The 23,478-nt window shown below is 46.2% G+C and overlaps 1 protein-coding gene across 3 annotated transcripts in view; it reads right to left on the bottom strand.

The window, feature by feature from the left end:
- DIP2B (disco interacting protein 2 homolog B) overlaps positions 1-23,116 on the bottom strand; it is a 57,238-nt gene extending 34,122 nt beyond the window's left edge. For all 3 annotated transcript variants that reach the window (XR_014616842.1, XM_084223509.1, XM_084223510.1), the window contains exon 1: positions 22,952-23,116. Coding sequence is in view for 2 of the 3 variants with exons in the window: in XM_084223509.1 (XP_084079635.1) it covers positions 22,952-23,033 (82 nt within the window). In the remaining variant the exon portion in view is untranslated. The remainder of the gene's footprint in view (positions 1-22,951) is intronic.
- Between the last annotated feature and the right edge of the window lie 362 nt (positions 23,117-23,478).

The following is a 23,478-nucleotide window of genomic DNA, read 5'->3' as shown; positions in this document are numbered from 1 at the left end:
TTGTTCAGAGCTTGTTATTCTGTGATTAGTTTCTCCACAAGATTTAATTGTAGTCTTCACATTGGTGGTTACACACTACATATAATGAAACATTTGCCACAGAAAATTGGTGAAATTAATAAGGAATACAACACATACAAATAATGTAAGTACATTATGAACAAATATCAGAACTTTCAGTAGTACTAGCACCCCATTCTGTTTCACATGCTGAGAAGCAGAGAATTCTCTCTAATTACTTGTTCCACACTAATATCCCACCAATAAAACAAACCCATCCACACTGGAATGGAACCAGTATGGTTCCTAGGCTTGATTTGGAAATCTGAAGCCAAGGTAAGATCCAGGTCACAATACCACCTGAAACTTCAACTGCCATGTGGTGCACATCATTGATATTGTTGTAAGAAGGATTCTCTGAGCATCAGCCAATAAAAAAAATAAAGCCTAATGCTATTTGGCAAAAGTAGGGAAGTTCCAAGGATAAAAATTCAAGCAATAAATATAATAAAGCTGATAGATTCCTGGGACTCCCTGGCACTCCCTCTCTGTCTTCCTAGTGCTGAATTTCCAATTCCATCTGAATTTTTATGTTGTTATAACATAAAAGAATAGATCAACCTTTTTTTTTGACAAACAGGTTGACAGTGTCAAATACCCACAAAGAATTTGAAAATGTAATACCTCAAATTTGAGACCAGCTCTACTGAAGTGGAACTGGGCAGCAGGGACTGAAAGTTTGGGGAAGGAGAAAAATCTGAGCTCTTTCTGAAGCACCGTCCACACAGGTGTGAACCAAACCACAATTACCTGAAATAAAGCTCCATCAAGACACAGGGATTGTCCTCCTGGGAAAAACCTCATGTGCAGGCATGGGTGGCAGGTGTAGTCACCTCATGGATGTGATGATTAGAACACTGCAACCACAACTGTCACAACCAAATTGGCATGGCCAGCCTTGGGAACAAGTATGCCTTTGATACATGTCACAGGTGGAATGAAATTATTGAATAAAACCTCTTTTCTGGTCATGCAAAGTCCAAATTTGGTACCAATCTCTGACACAGATATAAAAGAATTGCTAAGGGAGAAGTTTTCTTTCAGCCTATTCCTTTTCTGCTGATCTACAGGAAATGGAAATGGTGAGATCTGGACACAAACGTGGACTTCCTCATGGAATATCATAAATTACAGCCACAGGAAGAGCACCAGGACAAAAGGGCTGCAAACTCTGGAACCATTCACTCCTCTGACATAAACCTTGTCAATCATTAACCCCCTTCCACAAATAAAACACTCTGTGACACTTGGGGTGCTAAAGTCTCCCAGAGAGCTCAAAACCCACCCTGAGAACCACAACCCCTCTCCAGGCAGATGCAAGACAGGGCACCACAGAGAAACACCAGCAAAAGCAAACGAGAGCTGATAATTTGGCTATAAAATGGTGTTTGTTCATTCCCAAGGAAGAAATTAAAACACAAACAGTGTTGAGACTCTCCTGGCTCCCTCCCAGCCACCACCCATTTCTGTTCCGTTCACTCAGGATTTATCCATATCCGCAGTGAGCTGAGGTTGAGCCTCCCCAGGCTGAGGCCCTGCCCAGGAAATGGGGTTCTGCTCAAAGGGAAGCAGCTTTAGGGGTTTTAGAGGAGACATGAGAGCTGAGCTGTGTGCTGGAGGAAGAGGCTCTTCTTCCTTCCTGCCACCTCTGCTGCAGCGACAGCTCCGGTGCAGCGATGCCTTCAGCCTGCCCAGGTAACCAGCACTCTGGAACAGACCAGGTGTAAAAAAACCCCACCACTACAATCATCATCCTAATTTCTTGGGAGAAAATATAGAATCGATCCTCATTGCACAAATCCAACTAGACATGCAGGGAAAGGATGAGCGTGCAATGGCAGCGCCCAGGGAAGCCCAGGGAAGGACACCTGAGCAGCCTGGATGTCACACCTGGATTCAAATCCTGCCCCGGAGAAGCCCCGGAGCCTCACTCCCCACCCGGCCCGTGACGCCAGGCTGCTTTTCAGCAATTAGCGCTGATGATCTGTTCTAACCAGTGGTGCTCAATCAGTGCAAGGTGGTAACACCCGCTAATCCTGCTAGCTCAGACAATGCTCCTCTTTCAACATCCCTGCTCCCCTTCCCCCATGGAATGAGAACACTGAATCATTTACTGTCTAACAAAACCATAATTACTACAGTGGAGAAATTAAGGAAAATGATCACGTAGGGCACAGCATCTTCCCAACAAAGCCTTCAAACACTGGGCTGCAGCAAGGAAAAGATTCCAATTGGAAAGCAGTTTGTGTGCATTTAAAAAAATGTTTGTATGGTTAAAAAAAAAAAAAAAAAATCTGTTGATGTTTCCAACAGTTTGTGCTACCAGGGAATCCTGGTGGTGCTTCTGGTACTTCTAATAGCCCCAAAACACAGACAGCTATTCTACTAAAGGCAAACACGACAACAAGATTGTAACAAAAATAATTAAAATTATTCTATTATCACTGATTCATCTGGATTTCAGGTCTCACCTCTACGAATGACCTGGTGACTTGGCCTTTCTTGCCTACTCCCCTGCTGATGTCCAGGCAAAGGACAGGCAATATCTCCCTGTGGTTTTATCATCCCAAACCAGCTCTGAAAGAGCAGAACACAGAGTCTGGGTCCGCAGGGCTTGAGCCTGGAGTACCAACATCGAGACAATGAAGACTACAAGTGCTGCTGAAAGTCCAAAATGTTCTTTTGCTGCATGTCCCCTCCAGATAAGGCCTTTCAAGTGTGACTGAAATCCAAAGTGAGGACTAAGTGCACTCATAGCCTGGGCAAAAAATGGGCACAACATCAGGCCAGCTCTTAGTAAGGAATGCTGCCAACACTCACTTATGCACTGAGAGCTGCTTCCCATCTTTCTTAAAGAAAAAATTCCTCCCTGTGAGGGTGGGGAGGGCCTGGCACAGGTTGTCCAGAGGAGCTGTGGCAGCTCCATCCCTGGAAGTGTCCAGAGCCAGGCTGGACGGGGCTTGGAGCCACCTGGGATAGTGGAAAGGTGTCCCTGCCCATAGCAGGGGGTGACACTAGATGGGCTTTAAGCTCCCTTCTAACTCAAGCCAGTCTGGGTTTCTGTGATTTTCCTGGAAAACTGGCAACTTCTAGATATCCTACACTCTCCTCAATGGTTTTACCAAGGGTTAAAACTGAGACATCCTCAATTTCAGGCTTCAGCAAGCCTAAAAACAACATTTAAACCTTATTTTCTAAGGCTGTGTGCTCAAATAGACTGTGCAATGGCCTTAAACTCCTCCTACCACTCTTAGCTACAACTGCAGCACAAAAACTACATTTGAAACAAGTTTAGACAACTGCCTTGCTCCGTTTGAGGCCAAATGATGATGCAGCTTCAAAGATTCCCTCCTCCTTCCTTTGGGTGAAGCTGCATATCAGGTTTCCTTCTTGGAGATATTAGCAAGGTCTGTGAAATAACAGTCTTCCAGTAAAACTGATTTCTTGAGAGAAACAACACCTTACTCACTGTACTTGTCACCAAACAACCAGCACAGGTTTGGGCTCTGTGGTTTCCCTTTAACAGCACCATTGTATTCCCACTAGGAGCATGAATAGGGCACTGAAAACCCAGCAGGGCTAACAAAGCTGTGTTTGTTGGGCACAAGCATTAAACTGCTCCAGCTTCAGTGTTAGAAGTTTCACAGACAGATCAGCTCCAGATTAATTTACACACACAGAACAAGCCGACTTGGCTGCGGCACTGTGGGGGCTCTGTTCTACACTTCCAAAACCCTTTTCTAAAGGCTTAGGAGGGTTGTTTTACCAAATTAAAACTATTTTAATCTCAACATTTATTATTTCAAAAGAATTCCATTCAAGATGAGGTTTCTGTGCAGGGCTGCCCTGTGTTCAAGGTCTGGGTCATTCCAGGTCACAAGGTGCTCTTCTCCCCAGGTCATTCAATGGGTGCCATAAACCTTAAGGGGTTTTTTTTTGTTGTTTTAACTTTAGGCAGTAAATCCAACTCCTGAAACTATACTGAAGAATCTCTTTATCTTCCAGCAGCATTTCCAAGTTGCAGCAGATCCAGTGTCCTCGCTTCACCCGTCTGGGCTGTGTATTTCCAGCTGTAATCTTCAAGGCCATATGTGATGCATCACCAATTGGGTGAGCTAAGGACAGGACTCAGTCCCCTCTGTACACCTGGGCTGGGGGCATCAGTGACAAGGAGGTGTCACCAGCTCAATCTCAGCCACAAACCCTCCCTCCCCCACACAAAGACACATCTGGTAACTTATCACGGGCATTTCTGTTGAAAATAGCACTACCCAGGGTCAGCAAAATGAGTTCTCAGGGGCTTTGGGAGCTAGGACTGGGAATAAAGGAGCCTCTCATGGGTGTAACTGTGCTCTGGCTGATTCTTCTCTCACAGCAGACATGAGAACATGCTCACCACGACTGTGTGTTGCTCACACAGCATCACTGTGTCCTGGTATCTCTATAGAAGTTTATTTAAAGGACTTCCTCGGGTACATTGGTCAAAGGACCTCTTCTTTACCTCTACATAAGAGCTAAAAAGCCAGAAAGACTTTGCCTTTCAGACCCTCAGCTGGGACAAGGGAATGCAAAATGTCCTTGTGCATCAGGAGGAACTTCTCCATGGAAAGGGCAGTTAACCACTGAAAGGGGCTGCCCAGGGAGGTGTGGAGCCCCCATCCCTGGAGGTGTCCAAAAAATGACTGGAGATGGCACTGAGTGCTCTTGCTGGGGACAAGGTGGGGATCAGTCACAGGCTGGATTTGATGACCTCAGAGGGCTTTTCCAGCCTCAGTGGTTCTGGGATTCTGTGATCAGCCACACAAATCATGCTGCCAATGCACAGCTAACATCTACCTTTCCAAAAGGTAAAATGTTTTTAAAGAGGCTCCAAAGACTCTTGAAGATAAACTCTTAAAATCTTCAACTCCATCAGGTAATTGTGTTAGCCCTGATAACTGGAAACACAGGCTCTGCTCAACTGCCTCCAACCAACACCTAAAAAATTAAATTAACAAAGTCAACTTTATATGAGATATTCTATTGTGAAGTGCAGCCGTATAAATGTTATGCTACCCATAAAATTTATGAGCAGCACATGCACATAAACAGCTGAATCCCATATACAAATAAAAAATCTTGCATGTAACCCCATTCTAAGGATAAAAAGTAAAAATCCTTTAAATAGCTACAACTTGTCATCAGGAGAAAATGCATTTTCCTTTCTGAAGGCAACAAACCCAAGGCTTTGTCACAAGCAGGATTTTACAAAATCTGTTCAGGATAAATTTTTTCATCTATTTTAAATAAACAGTCAGTGAGAACCATGTGAGTGGAGAGGCAGGAGCACTGCAGGGTTTTAGCACCAGCCCTGCACCAGAACAATGTGCAGGAGGGGACACAGTGTCACACACGTACCCAAGAACCAGGTGAGCTGAGCTGAGTAAAGCAAGACAACTCCCAGAGCATTAAATAACCCAGCTGAAGTGATTCTGCCCTGAATAATTCTTTTTGCTGACTAACCTCCTGCTCACAGAAATTCCCAAGTATTCAATCCTTGGTGCAAGCGCAGACCTCGCTCTCTCCCACCAGACTGAAAAGCAAAGTTTCCCAGGAAATGACTAAACTGTGACAGCCCTGTGATTCAGCACTTGATTCAGGCAGGTAGAGCATCGTCACCCTCCAAGTACACACTGAATTGTTTGAGCTGGGAGTGCTGATAACACTCTCCCAGGAGTTGCCTGTCCAGCCCAACAAGAGATTACACACAAACTCTGCCTGTTCTGGCAGTCTGCACTTTTATAAGGGATAGACAAGTGTGGACAAATGATTTTCCAAATCAAGCCTGGTTTTAGTCCAGGAATTAAAACAAAGACAAAACCATGCTGGCACCCAAAGAGATTAAAACAGAGGTCACCGTGGGTTTTAATCCTGTGTGTGACTCCTGTCAGACACTTTTTCTTGGCTCTCAGGGTTCAATATTTAATAATTCTCTTGGCTTCAATTTTTCACATAAGCCAAGTGCCACAGGGACTCCTTGCTGGTAACTCCCCTCCCATCCTGACACCAGAGCAACACCTTGTCCAACCATACCAAAAGACAGTTCGGATACAGGGCCCACTTCACTCCAGCTGGACCTGAAATTACTTTTCCTCAATAAATCCTAGATTCTTTAATAAGATGCAAGAAGGGGAGAAGAAAGAAATTAAGAGCAATTACTGCCCTATCTAGTGATCAAACACAGCTGCTCGCACCAAGTATTCAGCAACTCTGACCTGCCCTTAAACACAGCACAGAACCTAACCCAGTTGGCAGCTCACCCTGCACAGTAATTATGTATTTCCAGATGGGACAGTGCTATTCCAAGTCACAGCAATGAGGCCGATGATTATGCATGATGAAACGAAGAAAGAGAACTTGATGGAGGCACTGGCACTTAGAAGATCCCTCCTCAAACAAAACCCAACTGAAAAATAGAACCAACCAAGCACAGTGAACAATCAATTGCAAGAATGAATCTGTCAAAAATCAAGAGGTGAGACACATATCCCACACCCTTCCTGTCCTGGTTTTCCCTAGGAGCCAGTACCAAGGGTGTGTTTATAAGGATGTTATTCCCATTCCATAGAAAAAGCAGCAGACAAACTGGTGGCTGCTCAAGAGAGTAAAATACATTTTTTCTCCCAAAGCACTGAAATCTGGAACAGAGCCCCGAGTCACTGCACTCCCAAGTGCTCACTCGAGGACAGTCACTATTAAAGAGGATTAGTCACCAGAGCAGGATCCCACTACTTAAAGGCAAAGCAATACAATTATTAAACTTTTACCAGCCTCCAATTAGTGTGCAACACCTGTAATTTGACTGGCGGAGACTCCCACCAAATTCCCAACGCGTTCCTGACAGAGGCAGCAGCAGCTCCAGGAGCAGTACAGAGGTTTCCTACTCATTCCCTTCAAGCCTGACTAGTGGGAACCAAAACACCTTGTTCAATAGCCTTAAACCTGCTCTGCACACCCCCATCCCGATCAGGATTCTGTATCCTGGGAATGGGAGGCTCCCCATGGAGCAGGACAACTCCTCCACACAGCCACCAGGCCAGCTTTCCTGCACTCAGCAGCACAACCCATTCAAGCTGGCTACAAGCCTGGGAAACCAGATTTAAATAGACAGAGCAGAAGAAAAATGTCCTGCACAGCATGGCATGAGCAGCAGATTCCAGGCCCTGCACTCAGTCCGGGCTGTGTGAAGCCTTCAGTTGTGTTTACATCAGCATCCACAGCTCCTTAAAGAATGGCACTGCTAAGGAAACCCTGTTGGCACGTCACCAGCAGGCCTAAAAAACCCCATTATCCTGTCAGCTGCAACGCTCTTTACAAGAAGGATCATGCGAGGGACGACTTCTGTTCAGGGCTCTTTGGGCAGAGTCAATGTCTGCTCCAGCAGAGCTTTGTTCCTGCTGCAGAGCAGGATGTGGCAAGATCCTGCTCATGTGAAAGCCTTTAAGCTGTGTGGAAGACCAAAATAACGAGCCAAACTCGAGAGAAAAGAGAACCAAACAACCCAGCTGCACTTTGCAAACCCACCCCAAAGTCACTGAACTCGGCTGCTGCAGGGGAGAAGAGACTTTTCTCCCAGCATACCCATTCCTTCCAATTAATACAGCACATTAATAGTTCTTTAAAATGAATGACATTCAGTTTTTGGTGCAAAGTGGCCTTTTTAAGTAGAAAAAAATATCCTTTTACAATAAAGAGAAGGAACAGTCAATTTACTGCCCTTGTTACGCAGGATATTGTGATATCACCCCAATATTTCTGTTGCTCCAATCACAAACATCCTCACACGTGGAATTTTCTTGCCTTCCATCAGTACCTCACCATCAAAACATAATTTCACAAAACTAGGAGGACATATATCCCTTCCACACTGACACCAGTGGACCTTGAACCAAAATAAACAGGCCTAAAAGTAAAAAATATCTTATTCACCAAATCCACAGCTACTTCTGACAGAGAATTTTCCTCCCGGAGTGCAATATCTCCTCTTCCAATTTAAATAAACTGATTTCTCAAATGTCTCGCTTATAGAGGGAAGGAAGTATGGAGAAATCAGCAGGATTATTTAAGAGCACACAGTCAGCAACTTGACAAAAACTAAAAGTACGCAAATATAAGGGCTTCTCACGTGCTGAAAGGCAACCAGACCTGTCCTCATGTCCTGCACTGCTCATTTGACCAGAATATCATGAATTTGGAAAAGAAAGAGCTTTCTGTCTAATAACAGGCAAAAATTCCATGGTATATTTGCACTAACAAGGTGCAATCCCTCCAAGACCAAACTTATTGTAAAAACGGGTCCAAAATGATGAAATATTTATATGAACTTCTAACCACATAATAGCAGTATGAACAGATTTCAGCCCTAACCAAGTAAAAGCTGGACATTGTCACCATAACACTGCTTGGCACTGGAAAAGTAAGAACTGCTGGTTCTGTTTTCTGCTTAAGATTATGGGAAAGTTACTCACAGAACAAGAGGAGGTTCTTAAAAGTATTTCAGTAATAAATCAAAACAAATAAATCCTACTTCCATACTGTAAGTGAATCCAAATGTTTTCTCCAGTTGTCCTCACATACACCACCACAGGAAGCAGTCTGATAAATCTGCTAAAAGCCTTAAGAAGCCTAAATTAAATATTCATACTCTGAAAATGATGAAGCCAGCACGAAACCCTGAGTCTCCTTCACCACTCCAGCTCTGTAGCCCAGAGCAAGAGATGAAAGATTTCCTGCAATGGGTGATGCTGAGCTGGAATCTCCATGAAGGAGAAGGACACTGCCTTTGGGAGTTACGGGCTGAGTTTGCCACTTGGGGATTTTCCTGAGATGCTCCCTTACCTCTCTGTTACCTAACAGAGAACTACCCCCATTTCCTCCAATTTAAGGATCCCTGGTTGGTCAGGTTTTAATAACAACCTGAAAAGATTTGTCCAAAGCTCCTAAAAAATCTTGTAATTGAATGATGACATCAATTACTTAATTTTAATGAGAGTGAGATCATATTTTAATTTTCCATTCTGCATTAAATTCCAAGAAAAGGTGACTGTGCAGTTTCTCTCAGCAATAGCCATTGTCCCTCCAAGGTGGAAGCAGAATTACTTTCAATAACAAACTAAACTTTATTGCCTTATTTCTCATTAGCACTTAATTCTACAGAATTAGCTTGGGTTTATTACTATGCAAAAAGACAGGTAAATCCTCCAACTTAGTAATTGAAAACAGAAGCCCAGCTTTGAACTCTCTGGTTCTCACAACAGGAAAAAATCCTGCCAGCTAAATTCTCTCTAGGCATGGACAGAGCAGAATTTAATACACAACTCTAAAATATCCAAGAAAACCCCCAAACCTACAAAAAAAGAGACAAAACAAATACATGACCTGAAAAAGCAAGGTAAGAATTGCAGAGGGTATGGAATTAGACTTGTCAGTCATTTATGGGGATCCTGAGGTGTTCAGTTCCACATCACCCCTGATGAAAAGGGCAGGATGGAGGCCACGGATGGACACAGGTGCACAGGGCAAAGCTGCTGCTCCAGCTCCACACGGGACCCTGGCAGAGTTCCGGGACTTTCCAGGCCCCTCCCTCTCCATCACTGCAGGAGCTGCACCTCTTCCAAACCTGGAGATCCTGCACAACCTGGTGGTTTGCCCATCTGAGGACCCCACCTCTTCCAAACCTGGACATCCTCCACAACACGGTGGTTTGCCCATCTGAGGATCACCCTAATTGCAGCCTTGCTCCACTGACCTACAACCCATTCCAGCATCCACGTGCTCTGTCTTGCTCCAGTCTATTCTACACCATTCCCCACCCCTGGAGTGTTCAAGGCCAGTCTGGACAGGGCTTAGAACGATCAGGGAGAGTGGAAGGTGTCCATGGCAGCAGGGTGGAGTGAGATGAGCTTTAAGGCCCCTTCCAACCCAAACCATTCCATGATTCCAGTTCACTTCCTATCCTACTTGGTCTCTCAACCTCACTTCATTACGAGTTCCTCCACCAGGCCTATGTGACCTTTTCAGCCTCACCACTGAAGAGATGCAAATTCAACATTCCCTCTTATTCCTGCTAGAAATGACAACATAAAAAGTACTTGGACAGGAACCATCTGTTCCTGTGCCTCATGGAGCCATAATCACAGGATAACAACCATTCCACAGAACATTCCACTGTTTATAAAACCAGGGTGTCAATGTAATAATATGAATGGGGAGCTGCTTGTGTCTTTTGGATAAAATATTAAATTCACAGCAGGCTTTGCTTCCAGCTGCAAACACCACAGCCTTTTACAGCAAAGCAAAGCACCACAGACAGCACTCACAATTAGGGGGTGGAGGGGCAGGAAGAGCTAAGGACGTGTTGACAGTAATAATTTGAGATATTCTGCCAAAAAAGAGAAACTAAAAGATTAATGACCAAATAGAAAATCTGCAATTAAGCAAAAACCTCTGAAAGAGAAGGACTGTGGACACAGCTCCAGGTTGGATCCTTGCCCTCCAATTTGTTCTCCAAGACTTCTCTGCTGACTCCCTGTGTTTCACAGAAGTAAAATTCATGCCATGCCATGTAACAGTCTCTCAAGAGAAATGATGATGTTTGGGAAATAAAACGACCACTTCTCTTCAACATTGCTTGCACAGGATTATTTCTTTCTTAGCTCTGGGATTCTACAAGCACAACACAGAACTGTACAAAAAACGCAGAAACAAAATGAATTCCTTGGAGAATCCCAGCTGAGATCTTCCTACTGAACACAGCACTGACCTGCAGAGACAGCCAGTCTGAGCATGCATTAAACACCTGCAGGCTGCAGTACCTCAGATGGACCCAGGAAACCCTGGAGAGCTGTTTCCTCTAGCCCTAATTCTGTTGGAGGAAGACACAACAAATTCCTCCTCGGACTGCCAGGTCACAGGTAGGTGGCCCCCAATTCCATGAAAACACACAACCACACAGAAGCCACAAATGCAAGATGTGCTCATGACCCAACACTGTGGTCACAGCTCTCTAAAGTGTGATACCTGAATTAGTTGTGCTGTGCACAGGGCAGGATTGAATATTTCATGTTAAAAGCTCTAAAAGGAGGAACAAAAAAAAAACCCAAAAACACCCTGGCCCAGAAGTGCAGGCTGTCAAAATCAACCGCTCAACTGACAGACTGTGCTGAGAAGCCTGGCATGACAGCCATAAATCACTCCAAAATCTTCTTTTCATGCAGAGGAAAAGGAACAGTAAAGATCTGAACATGAAATCTTGCCCATTTTTAATCTGCTTGGTTGCACTTGTTTAAAATTGACGCTTATTTTGATACTTGAGCTTGTCTCTCCTTTTTATTTCTGCATGCAGCAAGCTGAGAATCAGGAATTTATCACATGGAGAAACCAGTACATCCCAGAGGCACCTACCCCAGAGCTAAGGCAGCCTGACCAGTGGAGACAGGTCCTGCCCTGGGAGCAGAGGGAAGTCACAGGTGGGCCCAGATGTTCCAGAGGGGACCAGTTCCATGCAGAAGATGCTTCCCCACGCTCTGGTTTCAATGGACAGGGTCAGTGCTCTCCTGTCAGACCCGCAGGAGGAAAATCCCGAGAATTCAACACAAGATCTTCGAATTCAAACACCAACAGGGCCCCGAGAGCTAATGGACACTGACATGCAGAAGAGTGTGATCACTTCCAAGCCCTCACCTCCCTCCCAGAGAGGCCAAGGAAGGCCCTGGGGATGCAGCAGTGCCTAAACGGACTCAGATTTCTTTAGTCTCTAACAAAGGCTTGGAGCAATTGGCACATTGCCCGGCCTTGCTGCCTTCTTCCTCTTCAGATGTGCTTCCATCCACAGATAAGGAGGGGTGGCTTTGAATTCACACCCTGCACAATCAGAGGCAAAGGACAGCACAGGAAACCCAAGTCAGCTTTTCCCCTCGGCGAGAGAACTCCCTGGAACAACCAGCACAGTCCTTCTCGTTGGCATGCCCAACACAATGTCACAGGAGACAGCAGACAATGTGCTCAGAGCTCCACCATTAACTGGTTTAGTGAGTTAAGACACAGATCTGTCTGCAACTGCTCGGGGCAGAATGTGCTGAAGGAGCAGAAATGCACCTTTCAACTCAGAATCCATGAAACAGCTTCAAACGTTCTCTTTGAATGGTGGAACCAATCCAACAACTGCAAGCTTACCCCAGTGTGACAGCACCTCTTGGGGACTTCTTGTCACACTTCACCCACAGAAAACTATTCTGAAATAGCTCTTCCTGACAGCAGAATTATAGAAAAACCAGCTCTGACATTTCCCAGGTGTCTCTACTTCGCTACTTCCTTCTCCCTTTCTTGGACAATTTTACAGACTCCTCTCATGGTGTCAAGGATTCTACTGCAATACTGTGAATTTCTTTGCACCTGCATCCAAACCCAAAAGCAGCTGCACCAGCACGGCCCCAAGGTTGCCACTGCAGGGTAGAAGCACCAGAAAGCCACACACACACTCCTGGCTGCACCAGGGTCAGATAACCTGAAGCCAAACTTAACTCTCAGAGAAGACTATTTTCTCCTTCTCCAGTTCTCCAGCCAGCTCTCTCCTTTTATCCTTCTGCCCAAATCATTGTGTCTCTGCTGGAAGAGGAGCCTGCAGTGCCATACACCACCTCTGTGTTCACACCATTTCACTTGGTCTGTCATTTTAAACATACCCAGGAAGGTCTTGTGTCATTTTAAACAAGAGAACCTAAAAAAGTAATTACTTTTCTAGAAGAAGAGGCCTAGTTCTGGCATCCTGGAGAACTTTTTTATGACCATCAGCCCAAAGGAGAGCAAGCAGTACAGGAGAACAGTGCAAAGCAAACGGAACATGTTTGGACAAGAACCAAAATCCAAACCCCGACCTCTGGTACTAACCCCACGGAATCAGCAACAGCCACAGGGAGATTTCAGACTCCCCTGTACAGGAGCTACAACAGAGGAATTGGAATCAGAGGAGGCAGGGAGGAGTAAGGTCTTTTTTTTCTTAAAAGTCACACCTGGAAAAACAGCTTTGTTCAGATTTATTAAAAATCAGCTTATCCACCACAAAAGAGAGGAGACCCACACCATGAGGTCAGTAATTACCCCCTAAGACACAGGACAGGAATCACAGGACCATCAGGTATGACTTAATTGGATCCAAATGCCTTTCCTTACAGCTTCCATGCTACAAGCAGCTACTTCTAAAAGTGTTTTACCAAAGCTCTGTCCAATGAACAAGGATTTGATACACAAAAGGCAAAGGGTAATTACAGCTTCCTGTTTGCTCTTCTTGCCAGAGATTTTTTTTTTGAAGGCCTACTGCAAAAAGAACTGCCTTGAAAGCCTTGCAAGGCAACACCAGCTCCAAGGTTATAGATTTTTCTGATTCTGGGAAAATATGAGAGCAAATTAATTCAGGTCTCTGTGCTTCTGGCCAAAATGACTAAAATGATGTTCCCAAGTCCTTAACACTAATGGCAACCGGCCCTACACAATTTTTACATGCTGCAATTTTAAAACAGGACTTAACAAGTAAAGTGTATCAAACACAGGAATAACTACACAGAAATGTTTGCTCAAGGTTTCTAGGTGTGGCTACAGCCAAGACATAATAGGATTATTTATATCTGACTCATTTGCTTCGCCTTCATCTACAATTCTCCCTATTTGGGACTCAGTAATTGACTTCTTTCTGCACCACACGACTTTTTAAAATCAGGACATCTTTAAGGAGGACTCAAAAATTTAAAGCAGAGAGGAGAAATCCCACAAATACAGTGGGTTTATATCATGCTCAACCAAACCTGACCATCACCATCATGGAAAAGCTTCCTGAACACGCAGCACGGTGAGACATCCACTCCTTGCTAATCAGACTGCACAAGTCACAGCGTGAATGACAACATCCCCTCAGCCACAGAGGGTCTGATGTATGTCCCTTGCTCTGTGTCCGAGCTGCTCACCTCACCCCTGTGCATCTCCCCCCCTTCCTGCTTGGGAACTCAAAATAACAATACTTCCCCCTTTTCACTGCAGCAACTTCCAACCCTAAATTGCGTAAGAATGGGGGTTTTCATTCCAATTACAATGAGAATTGTTCTTTTTTTAATCCACAAGGGATCACTTAAAGTTTCTGCCCTAAGAATAAACACAGGTCTCAGTCTCAAACAACATTTACACGAGCACTTGGCCATTCAGAGATCTCCTTTTTATAACACAAGGGGCTCCAGTCTCATGTTCAATATTTTGCCAGGATTGACACAAAAACCCAAAACCCCCTCAGAATTATTCTTTCACTGTTCATGAAATGCAGTGAAAAGTTTGGTATTTTCTTAAGAAATACAGCTTAGACTCCTAAAAGTTTCATCCCGTGCCCTCTCCAAAGTTCACAGCTTTTGGCGGAGCCGCGGCACCTGAGCTCCCCAAGACGGAAAGAACGAGGTGCCAAGAGGTGAGAGCAGCCTGAGCCAACGCTGCTGCCAAGGGCTTTGTTATGAAAACTGGGGTGCAGCTCCTGAGGACACACAACAGAACAGAGGTGCTTTTCTCCAGCCTGGAGATGCAGCACATCTGAAGCGAACTTCTCCCCTTTCCTCATCACACACCACAAGCAGCCCTGCAGATGCCATCAGGACCTTGCTCCAACACCCACGGGACTCACAGCAACCTCCTGAATGCCAGAAATGGAGCACCTTTAATAGGCATTTTCCACTTGTATTCAATTAAGGGGGGAAAAAAGGCTGCACAGTTTAATAACTGCAGATCTGTTTATTCTCTACCAGCACCGCAGAGGATCAGGGACTTTTATCTCCAGCTCTGATCACCTGACTCCCTGACCCCACTCTCCATCACAGGGCGAATAATCACAGCCTGGAATTTGCCATGTCACTTCCCAGCTCCTTGGAGGAACTCTCCTTGTCCTCACCCCAGTGACAATGCACATTGTGAGCAGGAATGTCAGAGCAGGAATGGCCCAGAGTGACCTTGGACAACTGTTAACTCTGCTCTTACCTCTTGCTAGAAAGGGAGCACAAAACTTCAAAGCCTCCTTCTCCTCCTGGGGCTTCTTTTGGTCAGCTCCTCTCTGGGATCATAGAGAAGTGCACACTTACAATGCCTGGGAAAGTTGATGCTAGAGATGCAAGCACCAGGCCAAGCAAGCAGTTGTATTAGGCCACCCTGATGTACCCTGCTGCTGCTGCTCTCTGGGAGCATTTCCAGAAAGGGTGCTTCAAACTGAAATGGCTCCTTGTAGGTTAATTAGCACCCAAAATGAAGAGCTGATGCATTAAAGGAAACACAAACCTCTTCCAAGCACATCCTCACCTGACAGCCCTTTCTGGAATCACACACAGGGACAGGGCCTGAAACCAAATCTTCCAGCCCTTGACCTTTTCTGCTGTATTGCTCCCTCTTGGATCACATCCTTCCAATTTATGGCCAACCAAGTGTCCCATCAGAACTTACCTTTCTCCTACATTCCAAACCTAGCACTTCCAAAATCTCCCCTGGCTTATCCTACACACACAGCATCAGGTGTGTGTCGGGTGATCCCCTCTGTGAAGGAGGTAAAGCAGAACTTCCTCCAAAAGTTACCTGTGCTGCTCTCAGAGAAATTAACTATAAACCTGTATTAGAGGAACACCAGTGTTGCTAGTCCCAAGTAAATTTCTTAATGCAGTGAGCTGAAATCCAGGAATACAAACACTGACTCATCTTTGCAGTTTATGCTTTATCTCCAATAAAAGGCTCACTTGTCCAACTCCTTTAGGACTAAGCCACAGGAACAACATCCCTCCTAAGAGCAAAAGACAGGAAAAACATCCCAAACAATTCTTTTCCACTGCTGCACTTTAGACCTGATGTTTGACATCAGTCCCCATCCCAGAGGCAAAATGGGAGCTCTCCATGCACTCAGTCACCCAGCTCCCACAGCTACAGCCATCCTAAATGGAATGCATTATTCCTGCATTAAAACATATGTTTTTCAAGGCAGCCAGCCATCCGGCTGTTCCGAGGGAGATTACAGAAGACCTAATTTTATCAGGCAGGGATACAATTCTCCTGGTTGTTTTTGCTCCCTAGGGACATGGAGCTGGTGAAAGCAGGCTGCCTGACTGCTGGGGAACAATTCCGAGAGGCTCCGTTGCCGACCACTCAGGCAGGAACTGGAATCCTGGGTTCATAAAATGTACTAATGGATGCCCTGTAGGCTCTGTGGGCTCCCATCCCTGTGGAATTCAGAGGCCAGGAAGACCTAGTTTGCATCAGCAATTCTCAAGTCAATAAGAATTAGAAAGAGTTTATGTTGGCAAAGAAGTGCTAAAAGTTTTAAGCTTTTTAATTTCCTTTTTCTTTTTATCAGCTTAAGTTACACTAAATAAAACAAGGTGATTGCTCACAGCAAGGAAAGTTATGTTACTATTACGTTACTATCTTTGGTATAAACTCGGTGTAACTTAAATATAGGTCCTGCCTATGTTTACTTCAAGTGGTGTTTCACAAACTCTCAGCTTTGAAGTTTGAAAAGAACACAAACTGATGGAAACAGGCATTTTAGTCCAAATATCAGGCAAGAGTAACAACCCCAGTACATGATTCAAGATGAGAAATACAGGTGTGAGGCTTCTCCCAAGGCTTTTCATGAAATGCAATGGGAAAACTTGTGCAGCAGATGGAATGCTGCTGCCTGCAGAGCATCCGTTAGCTATAAATCACTGTTTCCTCACACATGGTGCAAATGTAAGAGTCTCCCATTCTAATTAATAGAACGAGACATCCTGGTCTGATGACTCGTCCCTGATTTCACAAGCTCTCAAAAAAATAATGGATTGAATCAGCCTTAACAGAGAGAAATTCTTCAATTCCTCTCTCTATGAATCCATGTCCAAAAAAGCAACTGAGCAACTCACTGAGAGATTCAGGAAATGCTTTTTATAACTGAGACACGCGGTTTAAAGAAAACCATCCTAAGAAATTATCTGCACATTGTATTTGAAAGAAATGCAAACAGGAACTCTCCAGCTTCTGCCCATCCCTCGGGAATGCTCACCATGAGTTCACTCTTTGGCTCCTGAAATTTGCCACTGAATAAACATGATAAATGCAGCGAACAGAAAACTTCATGACAAACACTAATCAGAGAGAGGGAATCAGGAAGGAACCATCACCCTTTCCACAACATCACCACTGAACCAGAAACATGAGGGGTGCTCCACGTGCCCTTCCCTGTGGAGCTCCAAGGATTGCTGCATGTTGGGAAGAGCAGCAGCTCTGTGCAGCTCCTCTGCCACCCATCACATTTCCTACTCAATATTTCATGCTACAGCATTTAAAATAGCAAACTGGAGATCAGTTATCTAGGACACCACGGCAAACTCCAAATGCGGCTTTAGCGCAGCTGTGCCAGGCCAACAGGGCTGGTGAACACTGCCAGCCTGGGCACCCAGCTGAAATGGCAAATATCACCCATCCTGGAAAACTAACATGCATAAAATCCACACTGGGAACCACTGCTACCAGATGTCCCCTCCACCCAGCTGAGGAAACAGGTTCTAACTCCAGCAAAGCTTCACAGGAGCAACCAGGGAGGAGGTGCAGGACTTTCTTTAAAGCCTCTAATTTCCTCCTCTCCCCAAGGCAAAGGGTCAGAGCTGCAGCCTTTCAAAAGAGCCCCAAACTCGCTCCTCATTTCCTAAGTATAAAAGGGACAACACAAAAATATGCACATTCTTTAACCTTCCTGGGTATTTTTTTATTATTCCAGTCTGGATGCTCCAAAAACCTTGCTCCCCTTCCCCATGTTTACATGCTTCAATCATGCACCAACAGTAAACCCAACTCCTACTCACAGTAGCCAAAATATTTCATCCAGTATTTGTGTTTAACTCCCTCTCTCCAAACCATTAATCACTTAAATCATTCTGCTTTGACCATCTGCAGAGCAGAAATCTGTGTTCATCTTGTGGACCTTCTGTTTGCTGCACTGGTGATAGACCTGGTACTTTGCTCCTCTTGGTCACGACTGGAGCTGGATTTCCTTTTCCTGTGACACAGACACTGCACAGAATCCATGTGCTCCATGCTTACATCACTTTTTCCTGGGCTGTGAAGCTAAAGAAAATACAATTTCATCCACAGTGAAAGCAGATGAGGGATCTTTATTGGGATCTTTGTAGAGCCAACCTGATGATCCCTGGGCGAGCACAGCCAGCTCTCTGTGACAGTTCCAGGAGGGTTTCAGGCATTTCAAAGCTCTCAAACTCTACCTGCACACAGAGACTGTGTCAAAGCCCTGCACAGATTTCTCAGCAGATTTGGGACCCATCTGCTGCCAGTCCTGCAGGTAAATTAAGGAAGCAACATTAAAGCTTTCCCAGTGCTGGTTTTGCCTAATGCAAGACTTGTGGGTGAGATGCTGCATAAATGCACAAAAACCACCTGTAAGTCCTGTTAGCTACAGGCTGATCAGATCCAACTTGCTTATGTTTATAAAGCTCTTCTTCAACCTTTTCTGTGCTTTGCCCACAGTTCCTCCCTGAGTGGGGGAAGAAACCGAAGTGAAACACTTCTGCTCACTCAGCACAATCCATACAGCCAGTCCCTACTCAGACAATTACTTCCTTTGACTCTGTAATTTAAAATCTGTGCTTCAGCTGCTTAATCTATAAAAAAGGCCCTCACCTACTTTGACAGGCGCCTGGCAATCAAAGATTGCAACCTGAAACACGCAATTTTTCAAAGATCAGAGAAATACTCTGATTCCATAAGAAATTTTCAAGCCAAACAAAATAAAGGCTCTACCCACTTGCTTGAGTCAACATGTTTTCTTCCAGTAAGGTTCTATCCTATTTGGCTGGCCTTAGTCCTGAGTTTCCACTGTTTTGCTGATACTCCTTTTTCCACACATGCCACCATCCTTCTGTTTCCTCTGAAAATCCTCACACAAAGCTTTGCTCTGCAGACAGAGCCTCAGCTCTCCAGAGACAATCAGCTTTAAAAGGAACAAACCTAGGTGCACGGAGCCATTCACAGAAACACCCACCCAGAATCACAAACCAGACAGCAAACGTGTGTTTAGCTAGGAAAGTAAATAGAAACCAGCTCCCTCTGCCCACTAGGCAGGAGGGAGTAACCCTGTCACAGAGCCCAGAAGTGGCTGAAATGACCTCCAAGGTCTGAGCTGCTCACAGGAGCTCCTCCTTACTATGAGGTGCAATTCCCTGTCCTTCCCTGGATAGCTGGGTATCTCCAGCTGGGGTTGTCTCCACTGGCACCCCTTTACTGGTCAGAAATACAGCCAAGACAGAATCCGCAGTGACACAAACCCCAGCAGCCAAATCAGCTCTCTATGCGGGTGTTTAACCCCTGCAGAGCCAGGCTGGGGCCTGCAGTGGGGCTGTCCTGCTGTCACAGCCAGAGCTCTCACCTCCAGGAGAGCACACTTCATGCCCTGTGTGGAACAAATCCTCTGAACGTGCCTAATTAGAGTCTTTGAGCCTGGATATTCCAGAGTTTCCCAGCTCCATTAACAGCTGGGATGAGGTTGATGTGAGAGGAGCTACTGGAATGTTTCACCCAAGGTGTAAAAACACCCAAGCCCAGTGGTGAAGTGCTTTAATATTAACATTTTTCACTGAATATGAGATGAATTCAGACATTTGCCTCGTTCTGGGCACCCTTCAGCACACACTGAGAGCCTTCTAAGGAACAGCATCGTGTGGTGGATCTGAAGCCACCTTCACTCAAGGCTGCAACTCAACCCAAAGGTGAGACTGAGCTGCCACACTCACAGAGGTGTGAAAATGGGGGGAAAGTTAAAGCTAAATAAAGTTAATATCCCCAGCACTTTCACTCATCAAACAGAAACAGATGTAAATACGAAGACAGCCCTTCCCATCATTGGTGATGCATAATGTGGGTGTTACTGACAGATGAAGAAAAGCACCAGAAAGAAAAATATCCCAAAAGTGAAAAAGAAGGAAAACATGAGTAATGAGCAGGTTCCAGGTCTCCCACAGCTCCATGACCCAATTCTCAGCTGATATATTGTTACTTGAACATTCTTCCTCAGAGGTATCAACACTGATCCCTACTGTGAGGCAATGGAAGCTCTCCCCAAGTCTAGACTCAGGTTTAAATGTTCTTCACATTGACAGAAGACAATGAATTCTTATGCACACCGAGAAATGAATGAGTTGGTCTCAAACCCATCGCCAAGGCCCAAGACATAGAGCAAGATACAATTTCTGTTGATTAATGAGCAATTAATGTTTTCTGAAACACGTCCCACTCCTTTGCGCACACATTTCCACTGCACCCAGGGATGGGATGACTGTTACTTCTGCACTGGCCACAAGGCTCAGTAAGGAATAATCCAGGGGTATAATTAGTCCTGTTGCTCTGTCTGCACAGATTGCTCCTTAAGAAACTCTCATGGCTCATCATTGCAAACTCTGATTTCTATTTCCAGCATACATTAAAGTAATCCTGCTCCACTTTGCATCCTGCTTGCTGACACAGCACCTTTCACAACCACAACGCCAGATAAGGTTTTAATACCATATTTTCCCCCCATTTTGTTCTAAATTCTCTACTCTGTGGTGGCTAGTAGTAGCAAATGCCTGGATGAAATTCACTGCAAGGCACAACACACAAAGTGTTTGTGCTCCCAGCCCCTGGAGCCAGGTCCTCCCCATTGTCACATTGTCCATCAAGGACAGAGCCATCTCCAGCTCCTGCTGTCAGGGACCCTGGGCTACTCCCAGCAGCTGCAGTTCCTCTCCTCTCCCAAAAATGAGGCGTTCCTATGCAAAAAAACTGACAGAAATATTCACACAGTCAACAGTCAAAGACAATCGAAGCTGCAACAAGGGGGTGGCAAAAAAAGGATCAAGTGTTCTTATCTGAGCAACAACTGAGCAGTGGCACATGGAGCCCTGCTGCCATTTTTAATAAAATGCTTCTATTCAATATTGTTTACTGTCAACAGCCCATGGTTATATTCAGCTGAACAATGCACACACAGGCCTCAAAATCCCTCAGCTTAAGCCTCAAACTAGGGCGTACAGAACTCCACAATGACGTTACCTCACTCCCCCTTCCCACAACTCAGTTATCTCAGCAACAACATCCCCTGAAATATGTTCCCAAGAGTTTGGGGACACAGTCACCCAGAATTCTCTGTACTCGTGGGTTTTTTGACAGGAAAAAGTGATTTGCACAAACAAATCCCTGATATGCATATTAAGAAATCCAAGTATTAAACCCACAAAGGGGCAGTGGATTTAATATTCAGAGAATTACTTACATAACCCACAAACTTCACTCTGTAGCACCAAAGTTGAAGCTATTGGAGCAGCTCGTTAAAGATTAGTGGGATGTCACAGCAGCCAGTCCAGCAACAGAGTTCATTTATTTTTAAAATTGCAGTACAACCTATCACAGGGTCAAATCATAGCGGGCTTTCAGTGCCACAAGAAACAAACCTTAGAAAATCCAAGCAAATGCTTAAAACATTTAACAAATTCTTTCAAAAACCTATTTAGTGTTACGTTTTGAGCAACACCACCATTCCTCATTCTTTGTTATCACAGAGTCCCCAAAAGCAAACACTAGATAAAGTTTTATCACTTTAGTTAAATGTCTGCAGAAAGTTTATCTGGAAGAGTTAACAAAAGCCCCAGCCAGCCAACATCAGGGGTTTAGCTGTGTTAGGAAAACAGTGCCATGGCCTTTTCTGCTGGCAAAGCCTTGAGTGCCAGTGTAGGCAGCGGGGGCTGGCAGCCCCCAGCTCACCCTGGCAGTGAATTCCTGATCTCCAAAGAGTCAATAAGTCTCTTTTATGCACTGTAGGCTCTGGGATAAACAGAGCAAGAAGTGTCTGCAACTTGATTTTTCTTAATTTTTAATGCGAAGAGAAACATGGGTGATCCTCATAGGGTCCCTTGGGACTCGGGATATTCTGATTCTCTGGTTATTCCAGCCATGCAGTGAACCCTCCTGAGAAGCCACTGATTTTGGCATCAAGTTCCGTACCCTGATGGGGGGGAGGAAAATTTAAATTATGCAAATCTGAGCTACCTGCTCTGCAACCTTCCCCCTCCGCCCGAGCTTCATCCCTCGCCCTCCGGCTTCACAAGGGAGATTCACAACAAAGCTGTACCGAGAACAGCATTTTAAACGCTGGGGAACAAAGACAAACCCATGCAAAAAAGGAAACAGCAACAACAACCAAAAAAAAAAAAAAAAAAAAAACCCAAAAAAAACCCACCAGAAAAAAAAAAAAAAACCACAACAAAAAACAAACCAGAAAAAAAAAAACCCACCCCAGCAAAAAGCGCATGCTCTGAACCGATTATGGCAAAAGAACTTATTCGGAAAGTGGGAATAACACAGGGTTTGCCGTCATTATTGTGCCCGAAGTTCCTGCGACTCCCCCGTCTCAGAACTGCCTGTCCCGGGGTCTCTCACTCCCACTCCGCATCCTCGGCTCGGGAGCTACAGAAAAAGAGGCCGCAAGGAAAAAAACACTCCCGAGGGAGTCGGGGGGGGGGGTCAGGTCACCCAGCCCGACAGGTGAAGGGTCCCTCCGGGGTTCTCCCCGCGGTTTCTCGGGGGTGCCCCGCACAGAAGATGCTCCCAGCGCTCCTTCCTTTCAGACACAGCCACAGCCCCAGCCGGGCCCTTCCTTCCTCCCCCGGTCCTCTCACACAGACCCCGGAGCCTCGTCCCTCGCAACCCCGCCACTCCCGACCCCCCTCGGACCCCGGCACCCCCGGCCTCTCACACGGAGGCTCCGCGGCGCCCCGCGGGCAGGGCCGGGCCGGCGGCCGGGCTCCGGGCGCTCCCCGCTCACCTTCCGAGAGCTCCAGCTCCAGCTCGGCCAGCTGCTCGCGGACCTCGCGGGGCAGCGAGGACACGGCCGCGGGCTCGGCCATGGCGGCAGGCGGGCTCCGGGCGCGGGTCCGGCGAGGCTCAGCGGCCGCGGGGCGCGGGGGTAGCGGGAGCGGCCGCAGCAGCCTCCGCCATGGCTGAGCCCGGCGCCCCGCCACGTGACCGCGCGGCGCGCGCGCCCCGAGCCCCGCTGCGCCCCCGCGCGGCCCCGCCCCGCTCTGCAGCCGCCCCGCGCCCCAGCCCGGGGCCGCTTCTGCTCCCGGACCTGGTGCCGGTTCTGCGACCGATCCTGGTGCCAGTTCTGCTCCCGCTCCCGGTCCTGCGCCCCAGCCCGGGGCCGCTTCTGCTCCCGCTCCCGGTCCTGCGCCCCAGCCCGGGGCCGGTTCTGCTCCCGGTCCTGCTCCCGGCCCCGCGCCCGTGCCCGGCACCGGTCCTGCGACCGATCCTGGTGCCGGCTCTATCCCCAGCGCCGGGACCGATCCCGCCGCC

The sequence above is a fragment of the Fringilla coelebs genome (assembly GCF_963513975.1).
Source record: "Fringilla coelebs genome assembly, chromosome: 30".
NCBI classification, from domain to species: Eukaryota; Metazoa; Chordata; class Aves; order Passeriformes; family Fringillidae; genus Fringilla; species Fringilla coelebs.
The sequence above is the reverse complement of the archived record's forward strand: the minus strand, read 5'-3'. Positions and strand labels throughout refer to the sequence as shown.